Source organism: Dendrobates tinctorius, unplaced genomic scaffold (assembly GCF_039654945.1).
Source record: "Dendrobates tinctorius isolate UK_male_01 unplaced genomic scaffold, ASM3965494v1 ptg000097l, whole genome shotgun sequence".
In the NCBI taxonomy this organism is placed as follows: domain Eukaryota; kingdom Metazoa; phylum Chordata; class Amphibia; order Anura; family Dendrobatidae; genus Dendrobates; species Dendrobates tinctorius.
Window position 1 is genome coordinate 16,858,292 of NW_027361765.1, and position 26,724 is coordinate 16,885,015.

Sequence of the window (26,724 nt, forward strand, 5' to 3'; positions counted from 1 at the left end):
TTTGATGCACTGCCGATTTTGCAGTTTTTCCCTCCTACAAAGAATGGAGAGGTCTGTAATTTTTATCGTAGGTACACTTCACCTGTGAGAGACAGAATCTAAATATAAAAAACAGAAAATCAACTTGTATGGTTTTTACATGATTAATTTGCATTTTATTGCATGAAATAAGTACTTGATCACTTACCAACCAGCAAGAATTCTGGCTCTCACAGACCTGTAAGTTTCTCTTTAAAACGCCCTCCTACTCTGCGCTCATTACCTGTATTAATTGAACCTATTTGATCTCGTTTAGAGATGGGCGGACCCCTGGATGTTCAGGTTCGGCCGAACAGTTACAAAAAGTTCGGCTTCGGGTACCAGTACAGTACCCAGACAGTGTGAGAGTTTTTCTGAAGGTGCTAGCGAGGACCTCCCTGAGGGCACCGCAAGTCAGCCCGGCTGGGAACAGAGCTTTAGTAACTGGACATAACCTCAATGATGTCAGAGCTAGTCACTGAGGCCGCGCTTGCAGCTGCTCAGTCACCAGTGGTTCTCAGCCTGGATGGTCGCATCTTGGCACCGTCCAGGTTGAAAACTAATAATCCCCCAGACATGGATTACGGCGTGGGACAGAACGACGGACAGGTGAGGGATATTGTTGTTTTTTGATTTTAGTTTTATTACAGGAGATCGAGGGCTTCGGTGGAATTAGGCGACGTCGTAAATATGGTTTAATTAAGATTATTAAAGGAGTCTGTGCATTCTTTCAATTAAAGGACTTTTTTCTGGGTGTCTGTGTTTTCTTATTGACGCCTATCCATTACTAACCTCGGGGCTTGATGTCACCTGACAATACAAAGGTGACATCAACCCCCCCAACTATCACCCCACTTGCTACCGCTACAGGGCAAGTGGGAAAAGTGGCAGCTGCGGTGTTATTTTTACGCTGGGGGGGCAATATCCATGGCACCTTACCAGCCAGAGAATACCAGCCACCAGCTGTGAGCTTTAGAAAGGCTGGTTGTCAAAAATGGGGGGACTCCACGGCAGTTTTTAAAATTATTTATTTAAATAATTAAAAAAACAGCGTGGGGACCCCTCTATTCTTGATAACTAGCCTTGCAGAAGTTGACAGCTGATGGTTGCAGCCACCAGCTGGTTAGCAAAAATACAGTGGAACCCACGCCGTTTTTTTAAAAAAAATTATTTATATACAGAGCAGGAGCGGCTAATGAATACTCCCATCTGCCGCTCCTGTTCTCACTGTTATTAGCGGCTGCAGGTGTGAGATGATGGAGCTGTAGTCCCATCAGCTGACACGAGTGAGGTAAACTTTATACCTCCGATCACAGATGAGCGCTCCTGCTGTCTTTTGACAGCGTGGGAACCGCGGCTCTCTGACCGGCGGGGATGATTTCACCATCAATCAGAAGCGGTGTTTGCCACGTTGCCATGCACATGACAGCATGACAAACACCCGATGTTTGGGCAGCTGAACCCGAACAGTATCACGGACTTCCTGGTGAAGAATGTGTTCGTGTCCATGCCCGAACATTAGGTGTTCGGTATCGACGCCGAACTTTACTGTTCGGGTTCGCCCATCTCTAATCTCGTTACCTGTATATAAGACAACTGTTCACACACTCAATCAATCACACTTGAACCTCTCCACCATGGCCAAGACCAAAGAGCTAACAAAGGACACCAGGGACAAAATTGTAGACCTGCACAAGGCTGTGAAGGGCTACAGGACAATAGGCAACCAGCTTGGTGAGAAGGCAACAACTGTTGGCACAATTATTAGAAAATGGAAAAACACAAAAGATGACTGTCAATCTTACGAGGCTCCATGGAAAATCTCGTCTCGTGGGGTAAGGATGATTCTGGGTCAGGTTAGGAATCAGCCCAGAACTACAAGGGAGGACCTGGTCAATGACCTGAAGAGATCTGGGACCATAGTCTCAAAATTGCTGTTAGTAACATACTACGTCATCATAGACTAAAATCCTGCAGGGCAAGCAAGGTCCCCCTGTTCACACCAGCACATGTACAGGCCTATTTGAAGTTCACCAATGACCATCTGGATGATCCAGAGAAGGCATGGAAGAATATCATGAGTTCATATGAGACCAAAATAGAACTTTTTGCTATAAACTCCACTAGCTGTGTTTGGAGAAAGAAGGATGAGTACAACCCCAAGAACACCGTCCCAACCATGTAGCATGGTGGGGGAAACATAATGCTTTGGGAGTGCCTTTCTGCAATGGAGACAGGATGACACCACCGTATTAAAGGAAGGATGGATGGGATGATGTATCGCAAGATTTTGGTCAACATCCTCCTTCCCTCGGTAACAGAATAATTGAAGATGGGTCATAGCTAGGTCTTCCAGTAAGACAATGACCAGAAACACACAGCCAGGGCAACTAAGGAGTGGCTCCTTAACAAGCATTTCAAGGTCCTGGAGTGTCTCCAGACCTGAACCCCATAGAAAATCTTCGGATTGAGCTGAAACTCAATGTTGACCAGGGATAGCCCCGAAATCTGAAAGACCTGGAGAAGATGTTACTGCGACAGTGTGGAGCCAGAAGACCGCAGCATCTGATAGCTCCTACTCTGGCGCTGAGAAAGAGAAGCACTTCTCCTTTGTTTTTAAATGTGTTAATTCCTTTGGGCAAAACAGTGGTTAATCAGCCATGTTGCAAATCCTTGTGCTCACAGCTGATCTTGGTTAGCCACTCCTCTCCCCTTTATAATCTGGGCTCTGTTACAAATCCTTGTCAGAGTTAGCATTTGCTGCATGGCTAACAGACGGAGAGGAGTTCATATGAGGAGACATGGAGGAGTTATCAGTAACTGTTGGCTTGTATGTATGGTAATGCCCTATCCTCTGTTTTGGGTTTATTCCCCTACCTCCACGCCCATTCCTCTGTTATATGTGAGTGAATATTTTGCATGCCTGGAGTTTTTTGTTAACCCTTATTTGTGATGCCTTGTTTGTCGCGTTGGTGTACACAGTAGCGCCCCTCTTCCAAGGGTGCGGGAAGAGGACAGAGGGCTAACTCATGAGATAAGGTAAGGGTGGAGGCCCCTAGTGTTAGGGACAGGGAAGGAGCCCCTAGTCCTGGGTCACCCGACCACTGTGTCGTGACAAGATCTGTATGGAGGAGTGGGCCAAAATTCCTACTGCATTGTCTGCAAACTCGGTCAAGAACTACCTCTGTAATTGCAAACAAAGGTTTCTGTACCATATATCAAGTTCTGTTTTTCTACTGTATCACATACATATTTCATTCAATAGCATGCAAATTAATTATGTAAAAATCATACAAGGTGATTTTGAGTTGAAGTATCCGTACGATAAATGTTACAGACCTCTCCATTCTTTGTAGGTGGCAAAACTTGCAAAATCGGCAGTATACAACCACACATCATATATACAGTGGGGGAAATAAGTATTTGATCCCTTGTTGATTTTGTAAGTTTGTCCACTGACAAAGACATGAACAGTCTATAATTTTAAGGGTAGGTTCATTTTAACATTGAGAGATAGAATATCAAAAATAAAATCCAGAAAATCACAATGTATAAATTATATAAATTTATTTGAATTTTGCAGTGAGAAATAAGTATTTGATCCCTCTGGCAAACAAGACCTAATACTTGGTGGCAAAATCCTTGTTGGCAAGAACAGCAGTCAGACGTTTTGTGTAGTTGATGATGAGGTTTGCGCACGTCAGGAGGAATTTTGGACCACTCTTCTTTGCAGATCATCTCTAAATCATTAAGATTTTGAGACTGTCATTTGGCGACTCGTAGCTTCAACTCCCTCCATAAGTTTTCTATGGGATTAAGGTCTAGAGACTGGCTAGGCAACTCCATGACCTTAATGTGCGTCTTTTTGAGCCACTCCTTTGTTGCCTTTGCTGTATGTTGTAGGTCATTGTCTTGCTGGAAGACCCAGTCACGACTCATTTTTAATGTCCTGGTGGAGGGAAGGAAGTTGTCACTCAAGATTTTATGGTACATGGCTCCATCCATTCTCCCATTGATGCGGTGAAGTAGTCCTGTGCCCTTAGCAGAGAAACACCCCCAAAACATAATGTTTCCACATCCATGCTTGACAGTGGGGACGGTGTTCTTTGGGTCACAGGCAGCATTTATCTTCCTCCAAACATGGCGAGTTGAGTTAATGCCAACGAGCTCAATTTTTGTCTCATCTGATCACAGCACCTTCTCCCAATCACTCACAGAGTCATCCAGGTGTTCATTGGCAAACTTCAGACTGGCCTGCACATGTGCCTTCTTGAGCAGGGGGACCTTGCGGGTACTGCAGGATTGTAAGGCTATGTGCATACGTAGTTTTTTTGGTGTGCAGATTTTGGAGAGGAAACCGCAGGTAAATCCGCAGGACAAAAGTCCAGCGGTTTATCTGCGGTTTTGCCTTGCGGTTTTACACCTCATAATGGATGAGGTGTAAAACTGCAGCGTTTCTGCACCAAACCATTGACATGCTGCGGATTGTAAACCGCAGCAAAACCAAGCGGAAAAATCCGCAGCATGTGCGCAGCGTTTTTTAATTTCCATAGGAAATAAAGGTACTGTACAACGCAGCAGAATCTGCTGCGGACCCGCAGCTGCCGAAACGCTGCGGAACCGCAGCAGAATCCGCACCGTGTGCACATACCCTTAACCTTTACGCGTAATGTGTTACCAATGGTTTTCTTGGAGACTGTGGTCCCAGCTGCCTTGAGATCATTAACAAGTCCCCCCGTGTAGTTTAGGCTGATCTCTCACCTTCCTCATGATCAAGGATACCCCACAAGGTAAGATTTTGCATGGTGCCCCAGATCAATGTGGATTGACAGTCATTTTGTATTTCTTCCATTTTCTTACTATTGCATCAACAGTTGTCTCCTTCTCACCCAACTTCTGTCTTATGGTTTTGTAGCCCATTCCAGCTTTGTGCAGGTCTATGATCTTGTCCCTGACATCCTTATAAAGCTCTTTGGTCTTTTTTCTTCATAAAGATGACCATGTTGGACAGCTGTCTTTAATGCAGGTAACTAGTTGATGAGGAGCGTCTAACTGGTCTGTAGGAGCCAGAACTCTTAATGGATGGTAGGGGATCAAATACTTATTTCTCACTGCAAAATGCAAATAAATGTATATAATTTATACAATGTGATTTTCTGGATTTTACTTTTGATATTCCATCTCTCAATGTTAAAATTAACCTACCCTTAAAATTATAGACTGTTCATGTCTTTGTCAGTGGGCAAACTTACAAAATCAACTAGGGATCAAATACTTATTTCCCCCACTGTATAGTATATCACCACACACCGTATATACTGTAGAATATAAAACCACACACCATATATACAGTATATCACCACACATATATACTGTATATCACCACACACCATATATCTATAATATAACGAGCTAAACGTCACTCTGTCCGAAGCCTTTATAGACTGCGCAAGCGCAACGCGCCTGTGCAGTTTGGCTTCAGACAGAATGAGGCATCCAGTGGTGAGGAGTGTGTATGGCGCTGGCGATACGTGTACACACTGCAAACCGCTGTGTCCGGCGCCATACTTTGGCCTGTTTCACACTTCAGTTTTTTGTGTCAGTTAGAATCCGCCAAAAAGGCGGAAAGTGGATCCGTTCCTAACTGATGTGAACGGATGCCACCGGATCCGTTTTTTTGACGGATCCGCCGAATGAAGAATAGAGAGAGAGAGATTTTTTTTTCTCTGTCCTCCAGAAATGATTTCAGGGTTAAATTTCCTCCTGACTTCATTCCTACGGGCATGCGCTCTATAAAAATGGGGATCCAGCAGTAGAAAAAACGTTACATGGTCCGTCCATGCATCTCGGCGAACGCAAAAAAATTGACGGATCCGCAAAACAACGGATCCAACGGATGGCCATCCTTCAAGATCCGCCGCTAATGCAAGTCAATGGGGAAAAAAACGGATCCGCCAAAATTTTTTTTGCAAAAACGGCGGATTTTGACTGATGGTCAAAAACGGAAGTATGAAACAGGCCTTACATACTTACCTGACCAGGAGGCGCTTCTCTTCGGCCAGAGACCGGGGAAGGAGTTCGGCCGGAATCGCGCATGCGCATAGCGCGATCCGGCACAATCTTACTGAAGACACATTTGCAGTGTGTCTTCAGCAATATGGCGCCGGACAGAGCTATGGGTATGCGCGTACTCCGTTGCCACACTCCTCGCCTGGCCACCAGCAGAACGTGACAGCGCTGGAGCACAGGAAAGAAGGGTGAGTATAAATGGTTTTTTTTTGTATGTGTGTAGTTTAATAGGGGTGAGGGGGATCATACATATCAGGATAAGGGGGGTGAGGGGACCATGCATACCAGGAAAGGGGGGAGAGGGGACCATGCATACCAGTATTGGGGGGTGAGGGGACCATGCATACTACGAAAGGGGGGTGAGGGGTAGCATGCATACCACGAAAGGGGAGTGAGGGGACCATGCATACCATGAAAGGAGGGTGAGGGGACCATGCATACCATGAAAGGGGAGTGAGGGGACCATGCATACCACGAAAGGGGAGTGAGGGGACCATGCATACCACGAAAGAAGGGTGAGGGGACCATGCATACCACGAAAAGGGGGGTGAGGGGACCATGCATACCACGAAAGGGGGGTGAGGGGACCATGCATACCATGAAAGGGGGGTGAGGAACCATGCATACCACAAAAGGGGGGTGAGGGGACCATGTATACCAGGATTGTGGGTGAGGGGGACCATAAATACCAGGATTGGGGGGTGAGAGGACCATGCATACCAGGATTGGGGGGTAAGGGGTAGCATGCATACCAGGATTGGAGGGTGAGTGGACAAATGCATACCAGAATTGGGGGGAGAGAGGACCATGCATACCAGGATGGGGGGGTGAGAGGACCATGCATACCAGGAAAAGGGGGGGCGAGAGGACCATGCATACCAGGATAGGGGGTGAGGGGACCATGCATACCAGGATTGGGGGGTGAACGGACCATGCATACCAGGATAGGGGGAGGAGGGGACCATACATACCAGGACTGGGGGGTGAGGGGACCATGCATACCAGGATGAGGAATAGGGTGCCATGCTTACCAGAATTGGGGGGGGTGAGGGTACCATGCATCCCAGGATAGGGATGAGGGGTGCCATGCACACCAGGATAGGAGGGGGGCAGCACATACCAGGATGGGAGACCATATACCAATAAAAATGCTCGCCACCCGGTCGTAGAACGGGTTAATAGCTAGTACAGTATATCACCACACACCGTATATACAGTATTTCACCACACACCATATATACAGTATATCACCACACACCGTATATACAGTATAACACCACACACCATATATACAGTATATCACCACACACCATATATACAGTATATCACCACACATCGTATATACAGTATATCACCACACACTGTATATACAGTGTATCACCACACACCATATATACAGTATATCACCACACACCGTATATACAGTATATCACCACACACCATATATACAGTATATCACCACACACCGTATGTACAGTATATCACCACACACCGTATATACAGTGTATCACCACACACCGTATATACAGTGTATCACCACACACCGTATATACAGTATAACACCACACACCATATATACAGTATATCACCACACACCATATATACAGTATATCACCACACATCGTATATACAGTATATCACCACACACCGTATATACAGTATAACACCACACACCATATATACAGTATATCACCACACATATATACAGTATATTACCACACACCATATATACAGTATAACACCACACACTGTAAATACAGTATATCACCACACACCATATATACAGTATATCACCACACATTATATATACGGTATATCACCACACATATATACAGTATAACACCAGATATACGGTATATCACCACACATCATGCATACCAGGATTGGGGGGTGAGAGGACCATGCATACCTGGATAGGGGAGTGAGAGGACCATGCATACCAGGATAGGCCGTGAAAGGACCATGCATACCAGGATACAGAAGTGAGAGGACCATGCATACCAGGATAGGGGGGTGAGGGGACCATGCATACCAGGATTGGGGGGTGAGAGGACCATACATACCAGGACTGGGGGATGAGGGGACCATACATATCAGGATTGGGGGGGTGAGGGTACCATGCATCCCAGGATAGGGATGAGGGGTTCCATGCACACCAGGATAGGAGGGGGCAGCACATACCAGGATGGGAGACCATATGCCAATAAAAATGCTCGCCACCCGGTTGTAGAACGGGTTCATAGCTAGTACATCACCACACACCGTATATACAGTATATCACCACACACCATATATACAGTATATCACCACACATTGTATGTACAGTATATCACCACACACCGTATATACAGTATAACACCACACACCATATAAACAGTATATCACCACACACTGTATATACAGTATATCACCACACACCATATATACAGTATATCACCACACACCGTATATACAGTATATCACCACACACCGTATATACAGTATAACACCACACACCATATATACAGTATATCACCACACATATATACAGTATATCACCACACATTATATATACGGTATATCACCACACATATATACAGTATAACACCACACACCATATATACGGTATATCACCACAGATATATACAATATAACACCACACACCATATATACGGTATATCACCACACAAATATACAGTATAACACCACACACCATATATACGGTATATCACCACACACCATATATACAGTATATCACCACACACCGTATATACAGTTGTGGCCAAAAGTATTGACACCCCTGCAATTCTGTCAGATAATACTCAGTTTCTTCCTGAAAATGATTGCAAACACCAATTCTTTGGTATTATTATCTTCATTTAATTTGTCTTAAATGAAAAAACACAAAAGAGAATGAAGCAAAAAGCAAAACATTGATCATTTCACACAAAACTCCAAAAATGGGCCAGACAAAAGTATTGGCACCCTCAGCCTAATACTTGGCTGCACAACCTTTAGGCAAAATAACTGCGACCAACCGCTTCCGGTAAGTGGTAACCATCAATGAGTTTCTTACAATGCTCTGCTGGAATTTTAGACCATTATTCTTTGGCAAACTGCTCCAGGTCCCTGATAATTGAAGGGTGCCTTCTCCAAACTGCCATTTTTAGATCTCTCCACAGGTGTTCTATGGGATTCAGGTCTGGACTCATTGCTGGCCACCTTAGAAGTCTCCAGTGCTTTCTCTCAAACCATTTTCTAGTGCTTTTTGAAGTGTGTTTTGGGTCATTGTCCTGCTGGAAGACCCATGACCTCTGAGGGAGACCCAGCTTTTTCACACTGGGCCCTACATTATGCTGCAAAATGTGTTGGTACGGTCAAGCAGTCCAGTGCCAGAGGCAGCAAAGCAACCCCAAAACATCAGGGAACCTCCGCCATGTTTGACTGTAGGGACCGTGTTCTTTTCTTTGAATGCCTCTTTTTTTCTCCTGTAAACTCTATGTTGATGCCTTTGCCCAAAAAGCTCTACTTTTGTCTCATCTGACCAGAGAACATTCTTCCAAAACGTTTTAGGCTTTTTCAGGTAAGTTTTGGCAAACTCCAGCCTGGCTTTTTTATGTCTCGGGGTAAGAAGTGGGGTCTTCCTGGGTCTCCTACCATACAGTCCCTTTTCATTCAGACGCCGACGGATAGTACGGGTTGACACTGTTGTACCATTGGACTGCAGGGCAGCTTGAACTTGTTTGGATGTTAGTCGAGGTTCTTTATCCAACATCCGCACAATCTTGCATTGAAATCTCTTGTCAATTTTTCTTTTCCGTACACATCTAGGGAGGTTAGCCACAGTGCCATGGGCTTTAAACTTCTTGATGACACTGCGCACGGTAGACACAGGAACATTCAGGTCTTTGGAGATGGACTTGTAGCCTTGAGATTGCTCATGCTTCCTCACAATTTGGTTTCTCAAGTCCTCAGACAGTTCTTTGGTCTTCTTTCTTTTCTCCATGCTCAATGTGGTACACACAAGGACACAGGACAGAGGTTGAGTCAACTTTAATCCATGTCAACTGGCTGCAAGTGTGATTTAGTTATTGCCAACACCTGTTAGGTGCCACAGGTAAGTTACAGGTGCTGTTAATTACACAAATTAGAGAAGCATCACATGATTTTTCGAACAGTGCCAATACTTTTGTCCACCCTCTTTTTTATGTTTGGTGTGGAATTATTTTCAATTTGGCTTTAGGACAATTCTTTTTGAGTTTTTTCATTTAAGACAAATTAAATGAAGATAATAATACCAAAGAATTTGTGTTTGCAATCATTTTCAGGAAGAAACTGAGTATTATCTGACAGAATAGCAGGGATGTCAATACTTTTGGCCACAACTGTACAATAAGAACTACCACAATCTTTCCAACTTAAAACTTGTGCCATTGACACCCAACCCCCTGCTCCCTCTCTCGGGAGCACTTTGGAATGCCCGCTCCATATGCAATAAGCTCCATGCGATTCATGACCTCTTTCTCTCTCACAATCTTGCCTTCCTCGGCCTCGCAGAAACATGGCTGACACCCTCTGACACCGCCTCCCCTGCTGCGCTGTGTTACGGCGGCCTCCACTTTACCCACACTCCTCGCCTTGGCAACAGACACGGTGGAGGAGTGGGTCTTCTCCTTTCTTCCAACTGCACCTTCAACCCAACCCCACCTCATCCCTCCCTAATCCTCCCCTCTTTTGAAGTCCACTCTGTACGCATCTACTCTCCCTCCAACCTCCAAGTGGCCGTCATATACCGACCTCCAAGCCCGACCACTGCCTTCATTGACCAATTCTCTACCTGGCTTCATTTTCTTTCAACTGACACCCCCACTATCATCATGGGTGACTTCAACATCCCCACTGATACCCTTCAGTCAGCAGCCTCCAAACTCCTGTCCCTTACTTCATCCTTTGGACTTACTCAGTGGTCCTCCTCAGCCACCCACACAGATGGACACACATTAGACCTGGTCTTCAACCGTCTCTGCTCTCTTTCTAACTTCACCAACTCCTCTCTCCCTCTATCTGACCATCATCTACTCACTTTCTCATCCCTGTCCTCCTCACCTGGCACCCATGTCCAGCAACACGCACACCCCAGCAGAAACCTTGCACACCTAGATACCTATGACGACTCCTGGAGTGGACCCTCTGGGTCGTGACACCAACCCTCCCAGGGCGAGCTGACCTAGTGAAGACCACCCCCTATACAGGGAGTGTCAGGGGCAAGCCCCAGGGGGTGAGGCACCACGACTGCTGGCACCAGGCGGCCGGCTCACAGGAGACACGAGTGGGTGAGAGTGTCTGCAGGAACGTGTAAAGTGTGGACACGGGAACACGTGGTATACAGAGACTTCGTTCGTCCGGGTGTGAGTGAAGCAGGAAGCGTGCAAGGAGCACGTCAGAGCACTGAGTCAGGCAGCAGGTGTGCCAGGAGGTGTAACAGAGTAAGAGACTGAGTACAGGATCAGAGTGTGTGCCCGGAGGCACAACTGAGTATAAGACAGAGCACGGAATCAGAGTGTGTGCCAGGAGGCACGACTGAGTATAAGACAGAGTACAGGGTAAGAGCGTGTGCCAGGAGGCACAACCGAGTATGAGACAGAGTACAGTGTCAGAGCATGTGCCAGGAGGCACAACCGAGTACGAGACAGAACACAGGGTCAGAGCGTGTGCCAGGAGGCACAACCAAGTACAAAGCAGAGTGCAGATTCAGAGCGTGTGCCAAGAGGCACAACAGAGTGCAAGGCAGAGGACCTGAGTACAGCGCACAGCCAGGCAGGGACACGGCAGACCAAGCCAGGAAGCACAACAATAATCAGGCACCTCCCCTAGCACATGACTACTACTGGTTCCGGGTCAGGACCTAGCCAGAAAGCACATGACCACTACAGGTTCCGGGTCAGGTCCTCCATTACCATAGAGAGGACCGAGCCCTATACAGCACTGACAGGAGCGCGCAAGCGCAAACGTGACATGTAGGAGGAGGCCCGGGGACGAGAGCTGCGCGTGCGCACCCTACGGGACCCCCGGAGTGACCGCAGCTCCGGAAGAGATGACGTCGGGACCGAGGTCCCGCCCCCAGGTGAGCACGGCGTGACAATACCCACGTGCTCTCTGACTCTATTCTACCACTGGCAACAATATCCTCACTCCATGACACAGACGGTGCCACTGTTTTCTACAATGCCACTCTCGCATCAGCTATTGACACGGTTGCCCCTCTCGTTCATGGCAGAATGCGACGTATCAACAGACAACCCTGGCACAATAACACCACTAAAAAGCTCCGGCAAGTGTCCAGGATTGCAGAGCGGCGCTGGAAGAAAGCAAATTCGCAAGATGACTTCACCACATTCAAACATGCAACACTCGATTTCAAATCTGCCCTCACCTCTGCTAAACAGGCCTACTTCACAACCCTCATATCTTCCCTATCTTACAACCCAAAACAGTTGTTCAAAAATTTTAACTCCCTCCTCCGCCCACCATTGCCTCCTCCAACCTCCCTCATCTCTGCCGAGGACTTTGCCACACACTTCAAAAACAAGACTGACCCAACAAGGCAAGTCTTCATCACTCAACCACCACAACCCCTTTGTATACCAGGCCAATGCCCAAACCCCATAACCTCACTCTTCAACATCACTGAAGGGGAGCTTAATCGCCTCTTCTCCAAATCGCACCTCACAACCTGTGCACTTGACCCCATCCCACCTCCTCCCCAACCTCACCACCACACTTATCCCATCCCTAACCCACCTCTTCAACCTATCACTAACGTCCGGTACCTTCCCTTCTGCTTTCAAGCATGCCACAATCACGCCTATCCTTAAAAAGCCAACCCTCGACCCAACCGCTATGTCCAGCTATCGCCCAATATCATTGCTTCCATTCGCTTCCAAACTCCTGGAACAGCACGTCCACGCTGAACTTTCCTCCCACCTATCATCTAACTTGCTCTTTGACAATCTACAATCTGGTTTCCGCCCCCATCACTCCACTGAGACAGCCCTGACCAAAATTACTAATGACCTACTTACAGCCAATGCTAACGGACAATACTCTATACTCCTCCTTCTAGACCTGTCCTCTGCTTTCGACACAGTTGACCACTGCCTCCTACTAAAGATCCTTTCCTCCTTTGGCATCAAAGACCTCGCCCTATCCTGGATTTCCTCATACCTTTCCAACCGCACATTCAGCGTCTCCGACTCCCACACCACCTCCTCATCCCACCCACTCTCTGTTGGAGTCCCCCAAGGCTCTGTTTTAGGACCCCTACTCTTCTCAATCTATACACTTGGTCTGGGGCAACTCATAAAGTCCCACTGATTCCACTACCACCTTTATGCTGATGACACTCAGATCTACCTCTCTGGCCCAGACGTCACCTCTCTGCTCTGCAGAATCCCAGAGTGTCTATCAGCCATATCCTCTTTCTTCTCCTTTCGCTTCCTCAAACTCAGTGTAGACAAATCTGAACTCATCATCTTTCCTCCATCTCACAGATCTTCCTTATCCAACCTAGCTATAACAATTAATGACATCACACTTTCCCCAGTACCAGAAATCCGCTGCCTCGGCGTAACCTTTGACTCTGCGCTGTCCTTCAAACCGCACATCCAAGCTCTTTCTACCTCCTGTCGCCTCCAGCTCAAGAATATTTCCAGAATCCGTCCTTTCCTCAACCCTCAGTCTACTGAAATGCATGTGCATGCCCTCATCATCTCCTGCCTCGACTACTGCAACATCTTTTTCTGTGGTCTCCCTGCTAACACCCTCGCACCTCTCCAGTCCATCCTTAACTCTGCTGCCGGACTAATTCATCTCTCTCCTCGCTACTCCTCCGCTTCTCCCCTCTGCAAATCTCTTCACTGGCTCCCATTCCCTCAGCGTATCCAGTTCAAATTACTAATACTGACCTACAAGGCCATCTATAACCTGTCTCCCCCATATGTCTCTGAACTAATCTCCCGATACCTTCCCACACGTAATCTCCGGTCCTCCCAAGGCCTCTTTCTCTCCTCCACACTTATTTGCTCCTCACCCAACCACCTCCAAGACTTCTCCCGAATAGCCCCTATTCTCTGGAATTCTTTGCCCCAACAAGTCCGACTATCAACCACATTTGGATCCTTCAGACGGAACTTGAAAACCCACCTCTTCAAGAAAGCCTACAGCCTGCAATGACCCCACTACCTCCTTCTCTCTCACCACTACCGGTGATATCACCTCAACCAACACCGGAACTGCTGCAACCCACCAACCTACTGTCTCCTTCCCCACCATCCTGTAGCATGTAAGCCCGAAAGGGCAGGGTCCTCTCTCCCCTCTGTATCTATCATTGTTAGTTTTGATACCTGTAATTTGTATGTAACCCCCCTTCTCATGTACAGCACCAGGAATCAATGGTGCTATACAAATAAATAATAATCACCACACACCGTATATACAGTGTATCACCACACACCGTATATACAGTGTATCACCACACACCGTATATACAGTATATCACCACACACCGTATATACAGTATATCACCACACACCGTATTTACAGTGTATCACCACACACCGTATATACAGTGTATCACCACACACCGTATATACAGTGTATCACCACACAACGTATATACAGTATATCACCACACACCGTATATAGTGTATCACCACACACCGTATATACAGTGTATCACCACACACCGTATGTACAGTGTATCACCACACACCGTATGTACAGTATATCACCACACACCGTATGTACAGTATATCACCACACACCGTATGTACAGTGTATCACCACACACCGTATATACAGTGTATCACCACACACCGTATATACAGTGTATCACCACACACCGTATATACAGTGTATCACCACACACCGTATATACAGTGTATCACCACACACCGTATATACAGTGTATCACCACACACCGTATATACAGTATATCACCACACACCGTATGTACAGTGTATCACCACACACCGTATATACAGTGTATCACCACACACCGTATATACAGTGTATCACCACACACCGTATATACAGTGTATCACCACACACCGTATATACAGTGTATCACCACACACCGTATATACAGTGTATCACCACACACCGTATATACAGTATATCACCACACACCGTATGTACAGTATATCACCACACACCGTATATACAGTGTATCACCACACACCGTATATACAGTGTATCACCACACACCGTATATACAGTGTATCACCACACACCGTATATACAGTGTATCACCACACACCGTATATACAGTATATCACCACACACCGTATGTACAGTGTATCACCACACACCGTATATACAGTGTATCACCACACACCGTATATACAGTGTATCACCACACACCGTATATACAGTGTATCACCACACACCGTATATACAGTGTATCACCACACACCGTATATACAGTATATCACCACACCTTATGTCACAACGCACATTTTCTGTATATCACGACACAGCACACAATGCCAGTATAACACGACACAGCACCCCGTGGGTGTATCTGCCAGCCTGCATGGCGCACAGACTCCGCAGCTGGCACCACTGCCGGCGTCCCTCAGCCTCAGCATCTATTACACATGCTGGGGACAATGCACCGTCCGTGCAGACCGACGGCCATAGAGCGGTGCTCCCACCACTGCACCCCCACGCCTGGCGGTGTACGGCACCGACCAGCACCCAATGCAGCACGCGGAATACACATGTGGCCCGGTAATGGAGCATGCACAGTCATCGCAGCCATGGCACGGCGCCGTACTCACCACAGCTTCCTCTTAATAGGTAGGATGTTGCCCCTGTTGGATGGAGTCACTCCGATCGCCATCTGCAGCACAGTCAGGTATTTCTGGTATTTCATTTTGCCTCCCCCCTTGTAGCTCCCCTCCGATGCCCCCCCTCACACCTCTGCATGCGATCATGAAATTGGGCTTCCCGGGCATCTGCCGTGCCGCCCTGTGACCGCTGTCCGCCCTCCCTCTCCGGGCTGTGTCCTCGGCGTGTCTTGTCAGCAGAGCACCATTTGTGAGCGGCACATAGAGATAACATTGACAGCTCGCGGTGGCAGCGCCATCCTTCTTCCCTGTGCTGTCTCTGCTCCCTCCCTCCTCTGCTGTCACCGGAGCCCAGCAATCCTATTAGCACCTAGAATAGCGTCCCATTAATCCCCGCTGTTGGTCTAGGTCTAAGCAGGCTGTGGCTCCAAACACCTAGCGGTGATCACGCCGAAATTAGCAGAGCATCCCGGTCCCCTGTCCCCGGCGGCGCTGCAGAGGGCGCGGGAGGGGGCAGGGCGGGCCACGGGCAAGAAGCATATTAAGCAATTCACTGGTCAACAGCATTTTTGGTGCCAAAGATATTTCATCGAATTTAGGGTATTTTTGGGGTGCTGATTCTGAATATGTCATCAGTTTTGCCAGATTGGCTCAAGTTTTTGAGATTTTTGGTATCTTATTTATAGCACTTGTTGGTAAATGCGACGCATCATCTCATTAATTTCTTTGGATTAGTACTTGAACTGAGCAGTTCTCAATATAGTTTTGTGTTAATTAGTGTTCTAAAAGTTTGTTCATAGCTTGATTTTTGCACTAACTTTATGTTGTTGTCTGTTTTCCAGTGAAAAGCATGAACTCATCATGAAGAAGTTGTCTTAACGATCCAGACTCATTCTGTTACATTTGTGGTGAATATACACTGCCAAAACATAGAAGAAACATAACACACTTCGTAAAAAAAGTGTATTTTGCCTATTTTGGGGTTATGCTTGGGGACCAAGACAAGTTTTGGGCACCACACATAGTGTGCAAAGCATGTATCGAATTATTACGAAAATGGAGCAAAGGACAAAGAAAAAGCTTCAAATTTGGTGTTCCAATGGTGTGGAGAGAGCCAAAAAATCATCATGATGACTGTTATTTATGGTAAACACAGGTACAGGCACATCTTCACAATGAGGGACAGGCCTTCTTGCAGATTCCATGTTACTCCCATTTTCGTTTCTTATGCTTATTGAATCCTTGCACTTGCACTGCACAGAAATAACAGTCATCATGATGATTTTTTGGCTCTCTCCACACCATTGGAACACCAAATTTGAAGCTTTTTCTTTGTCCTTTGCTCCATTTTCGTAATAATTCGATACATGCTTTGCACACTATGTGTGGTGCCCAAAACTTGTCTTGGTCCCCAAGCATAACCCCAAAATAGGCAAAATACACTTTTTTTACGAAGTGTGTTATGTTTCTTCTATGTTTTGGCAGTGTATATTCACCACAAATGTAACAGAATGAGTCTGGATCGTTAAGACAACTTCTTCATGATGAGTTCATGCTTTTCACTGGAAAACAGACAACAACATAAAGTTAGTGCAAAAATCAAGCTATGAACAAACTTTTAGAACACTAATTAACACAAAACTATATTGAGAACTGCTCAGTTCAAGTACTAATCCAAAGAAATTAATGAGATGATGCGTCGCATTTACCAACAAGTGCTATAAATAAGATACCAAAAATCTCAAAAACTTGAGCCAATCTGGCAAAACTGATGACATATTCAGAATCAGCACCCCAAAAATACCCCAAATTCATTAAAATATTTTGGACACCAGAAAAAAAATTTTTTTTCGTTGACCTGTGTTATTAGATACCACCCAGAGAAGCCAGGAGCAGAGACCGCGGCAGGGGCTGGATGGCAGCGCACCACGTGACCAGGGCTGCTGAAACCCTGGACAGCGGCTACAGGGGCAGAGGAGAGACAACAGCTATAGGAGCCATAGGGAGCAGCTACGGAGACTTAGGCCTCCTTCACACATCAGGTTTTCGCCGTCAGGTGCGATCCGGCGCTTTTGACAGAAACCGGATCCGGCGAAATGCAATGCCGGATCCGGTTTCCCCCCCATTGACTTGCATTTGCGCCGGATCGCGCCGGATGGCCATGCGTTTCATCCGGTTTTCGCCGGATCCGGCAATGTGTCGCGATCCGGCGTCTGGAAAAAACGTCTACTGTAACGTTTTTTGTCTCCGGCGAAAAAGCCGGACACGCCGGATCCGGCGCGTCCGGCTTTTTCACACAATGAAAGCCTATGAGCGCCGCAATGCGCCGGATCCGGCGAAAGCCGGATCCGGTGGCCGGATCCGGTTTTTTTGGTCTGAGCATGCTCAGTAGCTCTGCCCACAAGACATATATAAAAGCAAGACAGTGGGACCCACAGCCACACCCAACATGCCACCCAAGCCAAGAACCAGGAGAAGGCAGCAGACATCTGCAGCACCATCAGCACCACCACCACCCCAAATGGAGCAGCAAATGGAACATGCTGAGGAGGGGAGTCCAGAAGCAGATGAGAGACGGTAATTATCAAATCCCCCATTCCTCCAAACTAGGGCCATGGAATATCAAGATATTCATTGGCCCTTTGTTTTTCTTTATTCAACAGCCGCCAAAGAGATGCAGCAGCAGCAGAAATGGCATCACTGGCAGCAGCAACAGCAGCAGCAATACCCACAGCCATGGAGTCTGGCCATCAGCAGGACAGCACATCTTCTTCTGGGAGCCCTCCCTCGCATCGTCAGCGTTTGACGGTAAGTTTTTATTTCCAAAATCCATCATCTCTGTAATATAGGTCTATTCATTGCCTTTTATTTCAAAACAGGAATCACAAGATGAAGAGGAGCTCCCAGAAGAAGAAGGAAGGGGTGGACAGACACCTGGAGTGGGCTCACAATTGGTAAGTTTTTTGCATCAAACGCAGAAACACAACATCACACTACACACAACACATAGAAAACAACGTTCTGCCGACCACACACAGCAAACAAATGCCTACATCCAAAGACATAACATTTTTTGTTTTCTTCTCTAGTCTTCCCAATCTGGTGCTCGGCCAAGAGGTCCTCGCAGTGCCTCCCAGGGTCGTCGGCGACAGCAATGCGGCGGTCACCAGCGTGTAAGTATAAATATTTTTGCTTTGTTTTTTTGCACTTTTTATTTCATTTCTTTTGTGGAGGCTAATTATGTTATTTTTGTCTTTTTCTTTAACAGCCTTCACAGCGTGCTCCCGACTCTGACGGTGAGGATGGAGGGATTGATGTGGACCGCCTCATCGATCTCGTCAGAGAAAGGGAGCCGCTCTGGAATATGGCTGACCGCCGCCACGCTGACCTGATCGTTACCCGACGACTCTGGGAGGAAATCTGTTCTCTCCTTGTGGGCCGCTGGGAGGACCTCGAAGCTCGGGCCCAGATTAAAGAGCGTAAGTATATACAGTACCGGTTGCTTGATGTAAACCAGTGTTTCCCGAACTCCAGTCCTCGTGGTCCCCACGGATCATGTGTTCAGGATTTCTATTTACTATGGAAATCCTGAAAACATGACCCCTGGGGACCATGAGGACTGGAGTTTGGGAAACACTGATGTTGTATACTAACCACTCCTTTCTCGTTTCAGGGAACAGAATTGTGAATCGGTGGCGGTCTGTGAGGGATCGTTTCAAGAAGGAGTTCAATAAAGAGATGCGGGCCCCGAGTGGATCTGGAGGACGCAGGAGCAAGTACAAGTACGCACAAGCCCTGTCGTTCCTCCGGGAAACAATGCTCACCAGAAGGTAAATATTACACACCACATGTGAAAAAAATGTTAGATGTAACTTTTTTTTTCAGCCAGGGCCATACCATGTCAGTATTTTAATTGTTTTTTTTTCTCTTTATTACACAGCACGGTGAGCAGCACTCGGGAGCCTGCACGATTGGACCCTTCTGAGGCGATCCCTGAGGAGACCGGCACCGAGGGACACTTCGACCGCCCCGGTACATCTGCACCTTCCCAGCCTTCCCACACATTCGACCCATCTGTCCCATCCACCAGCACAGGAGCATCGTGGCCGCCTACATTACATGAAGCTGCTGGTGAGGAGATCGCTTTCCCTTTACCCCACCCTTCTGCCCTTGCCACCTCTAGTACACCTGCGGGTACTGGGCGGCAGCGGCAGAGGGGTCAGGAAAAGAGTTATGCGCAAGAGTTCTTGCATCTGAATGCATCTTTCCAGAACTGTCTCAAAGTCTTGTCAGAGCAAATCTCCGCAGGCTTTCAGCAGATCAACTCCAGCATTCTGGAGGTGAAGACACTTCTGCAAACCATGCATTCAGAAGCAAGATCTTCGCCAAACCACACCTTTTTCAGGTCTGTTGTGGAGCGCATGGAAACGCTATCTCCTACCCAGCAGATGCATGTAATGCATTCGTGCCACGGTGCTCTACAGCAGGTTACCTCCCAACCTCCACCTCCCACCACTGTAGTTCCTCCACCTGCACCCCCTCCAGCCACTTTCCATCCTCCCCCTCCTATTACATCTGCACCCCCTCCAGCCACTTTCCATCCTCCCCCTCCTATTACATACCAGCAACCTCACCAGTACCAGCAACCTCCCCAGTACCAGACATCTCCCCACTTCCAGCAACCTGCCCCGTACCAAACTCCTTCCCCGTACCAAACTCCTTCCCCGTACCAAACTCCTTCCCCATACAACTTTCCATCAACATCATCTGCTCCTACAGTCCCTGCCCAACCCTCCACTCCACCGCCCACCACCTCTTCTGCCTCCCACATGTCCACCCATTCTGTATCTTTTTCCACACCTTCACCTCTAACTGTTCCTTCCCCACCACGATCCCAGTCCTCTCTCCACACACCCTGTGTCGAAGTGTCCCGCAGCCCCTCCAGCAGTATTTCCACCCCACAGTACACAGATTTGTAATGTGTGTTTTTTGTAATAAAAATGCCCATTGGGTTTAAAACCTTTATTAAAAAAGTTTTTTGCACTTTAAAAACATTTTACAAAAAAAAAAAAAAATTTAAATAAAAGTTAAATTATCGTTTCACAATGGTTGTCTGTCATTTCTTTCTGCGGCGAACTATGTTTTAAAAAAAGGTTAAATACAGGGTATTTAAAAGGTAAAAAGGTATTCAAAACCAGGTATATAACTGTGGGTAAATTTTAGCTTTTTGCCACAGTTGTGTTCCTGGTTGTGTTTGAAGCAAAGTATTTCACCTAAAAAGTTGTGTTTATTGTTGGTGATTTCCTACCAATGTACACAACTTTTGTTAAAAGGTGAAATACTTTGCATAAAACACAACCAGGTACACACCTGTGGCCTAAAGGTAAAAATAGTAAGACCATGACAAGATAGCCAACTTTGGTTGGCAAAGGTATATACTGTTGGTCCAGAAGGTACACAAGTTTAGGGCACAAATCTTTCACACTCTGTCATCCCAGTGTACTCTGCCTTGAGGTGACATAAAGTATAGTGGAAAATTGTCCCTGAAACCGTCACAGAACTTCTAGTGGTAATATTTCCAATGACAACATCCATCTTCGCCAGTAACTTGCTCTTCTCTCCAACCTGCACTTTCTTCTCTACAACCTGTCAAAGAAGGGCTGTAGGAACATGCTATATCTAGTTTTCCAGTAGCCAATCCCGTTCGGAAGGCCACAAGGGTCAATTTTAAAAACCGGATCCGGCGTAATCTGTCGAAAAACGGATAGAAAAACGGATGAACCGGATGAGACGGATCCGGTTTTGTCTGTCAAGAACAAGACGGATCCGGCAGAAAACCGGATCCGGCACTTCAGGTTTTACAAAACATTTGCCGGATCCGGCATTCCGGCACGACGCCGGATCGCGCCTGACGCCGAAAACCTGATGTGTGAAAGTAGCCTAAGGCTACTTTCACACATCAGGTTTTCGGCGTCAGGCGAATGTGTTGTAAAACCTGATGTGCCGGATCCGGTTTTCTGCCGGATCCGTCTTGTTCTTGACAGACAAAACCGGATCCGTCTCATCCGGTTCATCCGTTTTTCTATCCGTTTTTCGACGGATTACGCCGGATCCGGTTTTTAAAATTGACCCTTGTGGCCTTCCGAACGGGATTGGCTACTGGAAAACTATATATAGCATGTTCCTACAGCCCTTCTTTGACAGGTTGTAGTGGGCAGAGCTACTGAGCATGCTCAGACCAAAAAAACCGGATCCGGCCACCGGATCCGGCTTTCGCCGGATCAGGCGCATTGCGGCGCACATAGGCTTTCATTGTGTGAAAAAGCCGGACGCGCCGGAGACAAAAAACGTTACAGTAGCCGTTTTTTCCAGACGCCGGATCGCGACACATTGCCGGATCCGGCGAAAACCGGATGAAACGCATGGCCATCCGGCGCAAATGCAAGTCAATGGGGGGGAAACCGGATCCGGCATTGCATTTCGCCGGATCCGGTTTCTGTCAAAAGCGCCGGATCGCGCCTGACGGCGAAAACCTGATGTGTGAAAGAGGCCTAAGAGACCAGCTACAGGGGCCGAGCCAGCAGCTGAGACCAGAGAGAGAGCAGCTATAGGAGCCAGAGGCAGCAGCTGAGACAAGCTACAGGGGCAGAGAGAGCAGCTATAGAGGCAGAGACCGCAACTGAGAACAGAGACAGCAGCTATAGGGGCAGAGACAGCAGCTGAGAGCAGCTACAGGGGCAGAGAGAGCAGCTACAGGGGCCGAGACAGCAGCTGAGAGCAGCTACAGAGACTAAGGACCAGCTACAGGGGCCAAGACAGCTGGGATATGCAAGGAAAGTAGGGAGTTGAGTAGTGCATAACAAATGTGCTAATAGTATTAAATATCTGCTGGCAAATGCAAGAAGTCTCGCAAACAAAATGAATGAACTGGAGACTGTTAGGTCAGTCACAGAATATGATGTGCTGGGCATTACGGAAACAGGGCTGGATGACTGCCATGACTGGGTGACAAATGTAGAGGGTTACACTACATTTAGAAAGGACAGGAAAGACAAAAAAGATGGAGGGGTATGTATTTTCATCAAATACAACTTAAGACCTGTGCTCAATGATGACATTGGGGGGAGCTGCGACAATATAGAGTCACTATGGGTCAATGTACATAGGGATGGTAATAATGGAAAGCTGCTAATTGGAGTTTGCTGGAAGCCTCATAATATACCTGAACAGGTAGAGGAGGAAATGCAGCAAATTAAAAGGCAGCATATAATAATTGGGTCCTTTTTATGGGGGATTTTAACTATCCAGGCATTCAATGGTACATAGACTATTCTGATTGTGCTGAAGGCTGCAAGTTCTTATCCACAATTCAGGACAATTACCTCTCTCAGCTGGTAGATTAAGCAACCAGGGGAGGTAATCTGCTGGATCTGGTCCTGTCAAATAGACTGTGACGATTCATTATTGGATTAATTGCAGCTCTGGTTCGGTTATAATTTAAATGTTGCTTTTTCCTTTTGATCCAGTCAGTATCCTTGCTGGCAGCCGCCTTTTGGCTGATCAGCTGATGTTGAGTGGTGACCACTCCCACCATCCTTTAAATAGTCACATGACTCATCAGTTGACTGTCGGTAATAAAGTTATTCTATGAAGACCAGCCTGGAGTGAGGAGCTCGCTTGTATCAGTGGTGTTTCTGCTGCAGTTGGAGTTCAGAATCCTGGTGCTGTATTTTACTACATAGTGCCTAAAGCTGAGTATTTTAATCCTTTTTCTTTCTGTCCGGTGTTTGTCTCGTCACTATGTTTTTACCATGTGCAGTGGTGATGCTAGAGTCCTTGCCGGCCAACCCACTAGTCAGGGTATATTGAGATGACAATCAGGGTAACTAGGCACATGACGGTGGAGGGAGGAAGGACCTACTTAGGGCATTAGGGGAGCTTAGGGACAGGCACAGGTTGTTGTCAGGCTGTGTTACGGGGCAGTAGGGGGAAAACGGGAGACGAGGAACCTGGGCCCCTGAACTGCCCCTCAGGCTAAGGGGGTGCCCTGACTCTCCTTAACTTGGGGGTACACTTGATGGTAGTGAGGCCCAAGTCCCCGACCTGTCCCTCTCTCCTGTTTAGCCCTGAGCTAAACACCCAACCCCCTCCCCAGGAGGTGAAACAGGGAATAAAGTGAACTGCACCAATAACACAAAAGGAAAAGATAAAACAGACACCACGGGGTTAAAGCAACTAAAAACCAAAACTTAGCTTTATCTGCTGCTAAGCAGCAGAGTAAGGCACCCGATCAGCATCCAGCAGCATCACCACTGCTCCAGATAAGCTGAACCCCCTCTGCACCAGGTAGGTCCAGTCTTCACCAAGGTTGGTTAGCAAATGACCAGTATTACCAACAGTGATCTGCAGCACCAGGTGGCCTTACAAAGGGAAGTGGAAGTAGTCACCACCTGCTGACTAACTAAATATGTAGTAACACCAGCGGCCGACCAACTACAGTTATAGTAATACCAGCGGACCCAGGGGCAAAAACTCATATTAACCCCCCGAGGGCCAGAAAGGAAGAAGGTTTATATAAGAGAGTCCAGACTCTGACACAGATCCAAAAATGGGTCGTGACAGGCTGTGTCCCATCCCTCGCTCCCTACTGTTAGAGCTTTACTCTCCCTTTTCTATTTTGGTGTATGCTGTGTCATCCGCCAGACTTACACCTGTCCAAGCGTGTCATAGACCAGGTACAATTTCAGATCTACAAGTCATGAAGCTTTTGGGAAGCAGTGACCATAATATGGTGAGTTTCAATGTAATTTTCAATCAAACATTCAAAAGACAAAAACAAGGGGTATTCAAAATCCTGAAGGCTGAGAAAATAGAAATAGCATTTCAGGAGTATAAAGATCTAAATAAGAAAATTAAAAAATAAATCAAGCTAGCAAAGTTATCTACAGATAAACAAATAGCCAGCAACATTAAGCTGAATCCCCAAAAACTGTATAAATATATCAATGCCAAAAAGAAAAAAACAGATGGCATTGGCTTAAAAGACGATAATAGCAATATAATTATAGAGAACAAAGAAAAGGCTGAAATATTAAACAGGCACTTTTTGTCTATGTTCATTAATGATCTGTTTGTTCCAGTGAACGTTCAACAGGGAAAAAAAAAAATCAAAGTTCACCACATAATATAACTAGCTTAATACAAAAAGAAGTATGGTTGCATCTGAGTAAATTAAACATTGACAAATCCCTAGACCCAGATGGCATTCATCCACGGATACTGAGGGAATTGAGCTCGGTAATTGACAGACCGTGGATCTCATATTCTTAGACTCTCTTGTAAAAGGATTGGTGCCACAGGATTGGAGGATGGCAGGCGCGCTACCAATATTTAAGAAAGGTAAGAAGGAAGATCCAAACACTTGGTAAATAAGATTTAATGTTGATGAATGCACCTAGGACGGAGTAATCTTATTGCTGCATATACATTAAATGGGAGTGTACTTGGGATTACAGAACAGGAGAAGGACTTGGGTATTCTGATTACAAGTTAGCTGAGCTGTAGTACTCAATGTCAAGTAGCAGCTGCAAAAGCAAACAAGATTTTTCAATGCATAAAAAGAGAGATAGAATCCTGCGATTTCAAGGTATTGTTACCCCTTTATAAATCAGTTGTGAGGCCACATATAGAATATGGAATCCAGTTTTGTGATCCACATTTTAAAAAGAATATTCAGAAGTTAGAGTTCAAAGGAGGGCAACTAGATTATTACAAGGGATGGAAGGCCTCATATGATGGGAGGTTAGAAAAGTTGGGCTTGTTTTGCTTAGAAAAAAGACGCCTCAGAAGAGATGTTAATTACATGTATAAATGCATGTGTGGTCAGTACACAGGACTGGCACATGACTTATTCCTTCCATACTCATTACAAGTGAAAGAAAGGCGATTTCGGCAGCTAAATAGGAAAGGGTTTTTTACAGTTACAGCAGTCAGACTGTGGAAAGCTCGACCACAGGAGGTAGTAATGGCAGATACTATAATAACTTTTAAAAAAGGGCTGGATGAGTTCCTGAATACACATAACATTGTGAGTTATAGTTAAATTAGTGAAAATGTACAATTGGTGGAGAAAGCTTCAACTTGATGGACCTAGGTCTTTATTCAAAGTATGTAACTATGAAATACGTGCTTGTTCGGAGACAAGTCCAAACCTTCTGCCGACCATGATAGTACGTTTAGTCCATGCAAGCTGCACAGAGTTGTGCGAATGATGTGCAGCCTGGTGTCATATTGAATAACCGCTCCTCGAACAGTGTGGAGAAATGGCCCTACCACTGGCTGGACTACCAAATCAATGTAACACTGATCTGTATCTGGAATTAAGAGAAAAGGGCTGCGGCTCTTGTACATTACTCTACACCACACCAGAATTCTTTTGCAGGACTAATGTGATATTCCATCAAGGAAGGAGCAAAGAGAAACTTCTCCCAATGATCCTGGAGCAATTTCATAATGAACAATGCTTTTACCATCATGATGGGGAACCATGCCACAAGGCAAAAGTGATAGGTAGATTGGAGAACAAAACATTGACATTTTGGGTCTTTGGCCACAAAATGTCAATGTTTTCAATTCAATTTAAAGGGAATCTCACCCCTTTTTTCATCTATGAGCTGCCGGCACCGACATCAGGTGCTTATCTACAGCATTCTTTAATGCTGTAGATAAGCCCCTGATGTAACCTGAAAGAGAAGAAAAAGGTGTTAGATTATAATCACCGGGGGGCGGTCTGGACTTGGTCCAATGGGTG

The 26,724-nt window shown here is 46.4% G+C and overlaps 1 protein-coding gene and 1 long non-coding RNA gene across 8 annotated transcripts in view; one reads left to right on the forward strand and one right to left on the reverse strand.

Moving 5' to 3' along the window:
* TJP1 (tight junction protein 1) overlaps positions 1–16,295 on the reverse strand; it is a 613,045-nt gene extending 596,750 nt beyond the window's left edge. The window contains exon 1 of one of the 7 annotated variants that reach the window (XM_073586922.1): positions 15,906–16,295. In XM_073586922.1, coding sequence (XP_073443023.1) covers positions 15,906–16,000 — 95 coding nt within the window. In that variant the 5' untranslated portion in view covers positions 16,001–16,295. The remainder of the gene's footprint in view (positions 1–15,905) is intronic. The other 6 variants (XM_073586925.1, XM_073586923.1, XM_073586926.1 and 3 more) reach the window with 6 other exon arrangements.
* Positions 15,646–26,724, forward strand: part of LOC141098924 (uncharacterized) — a 125,217-nt gene continuing 114,138 nt past the window's right edge. Inside the window, exon 1 of the long non-coding RNA XR_012234388.1 lies at positions 15,646–15,924. This is a non-coding gene — a long non-coding RNA (uncharacterized lncRNA). The remainder of the gene's footprint in view (positions 15,925–26,724) is intronic.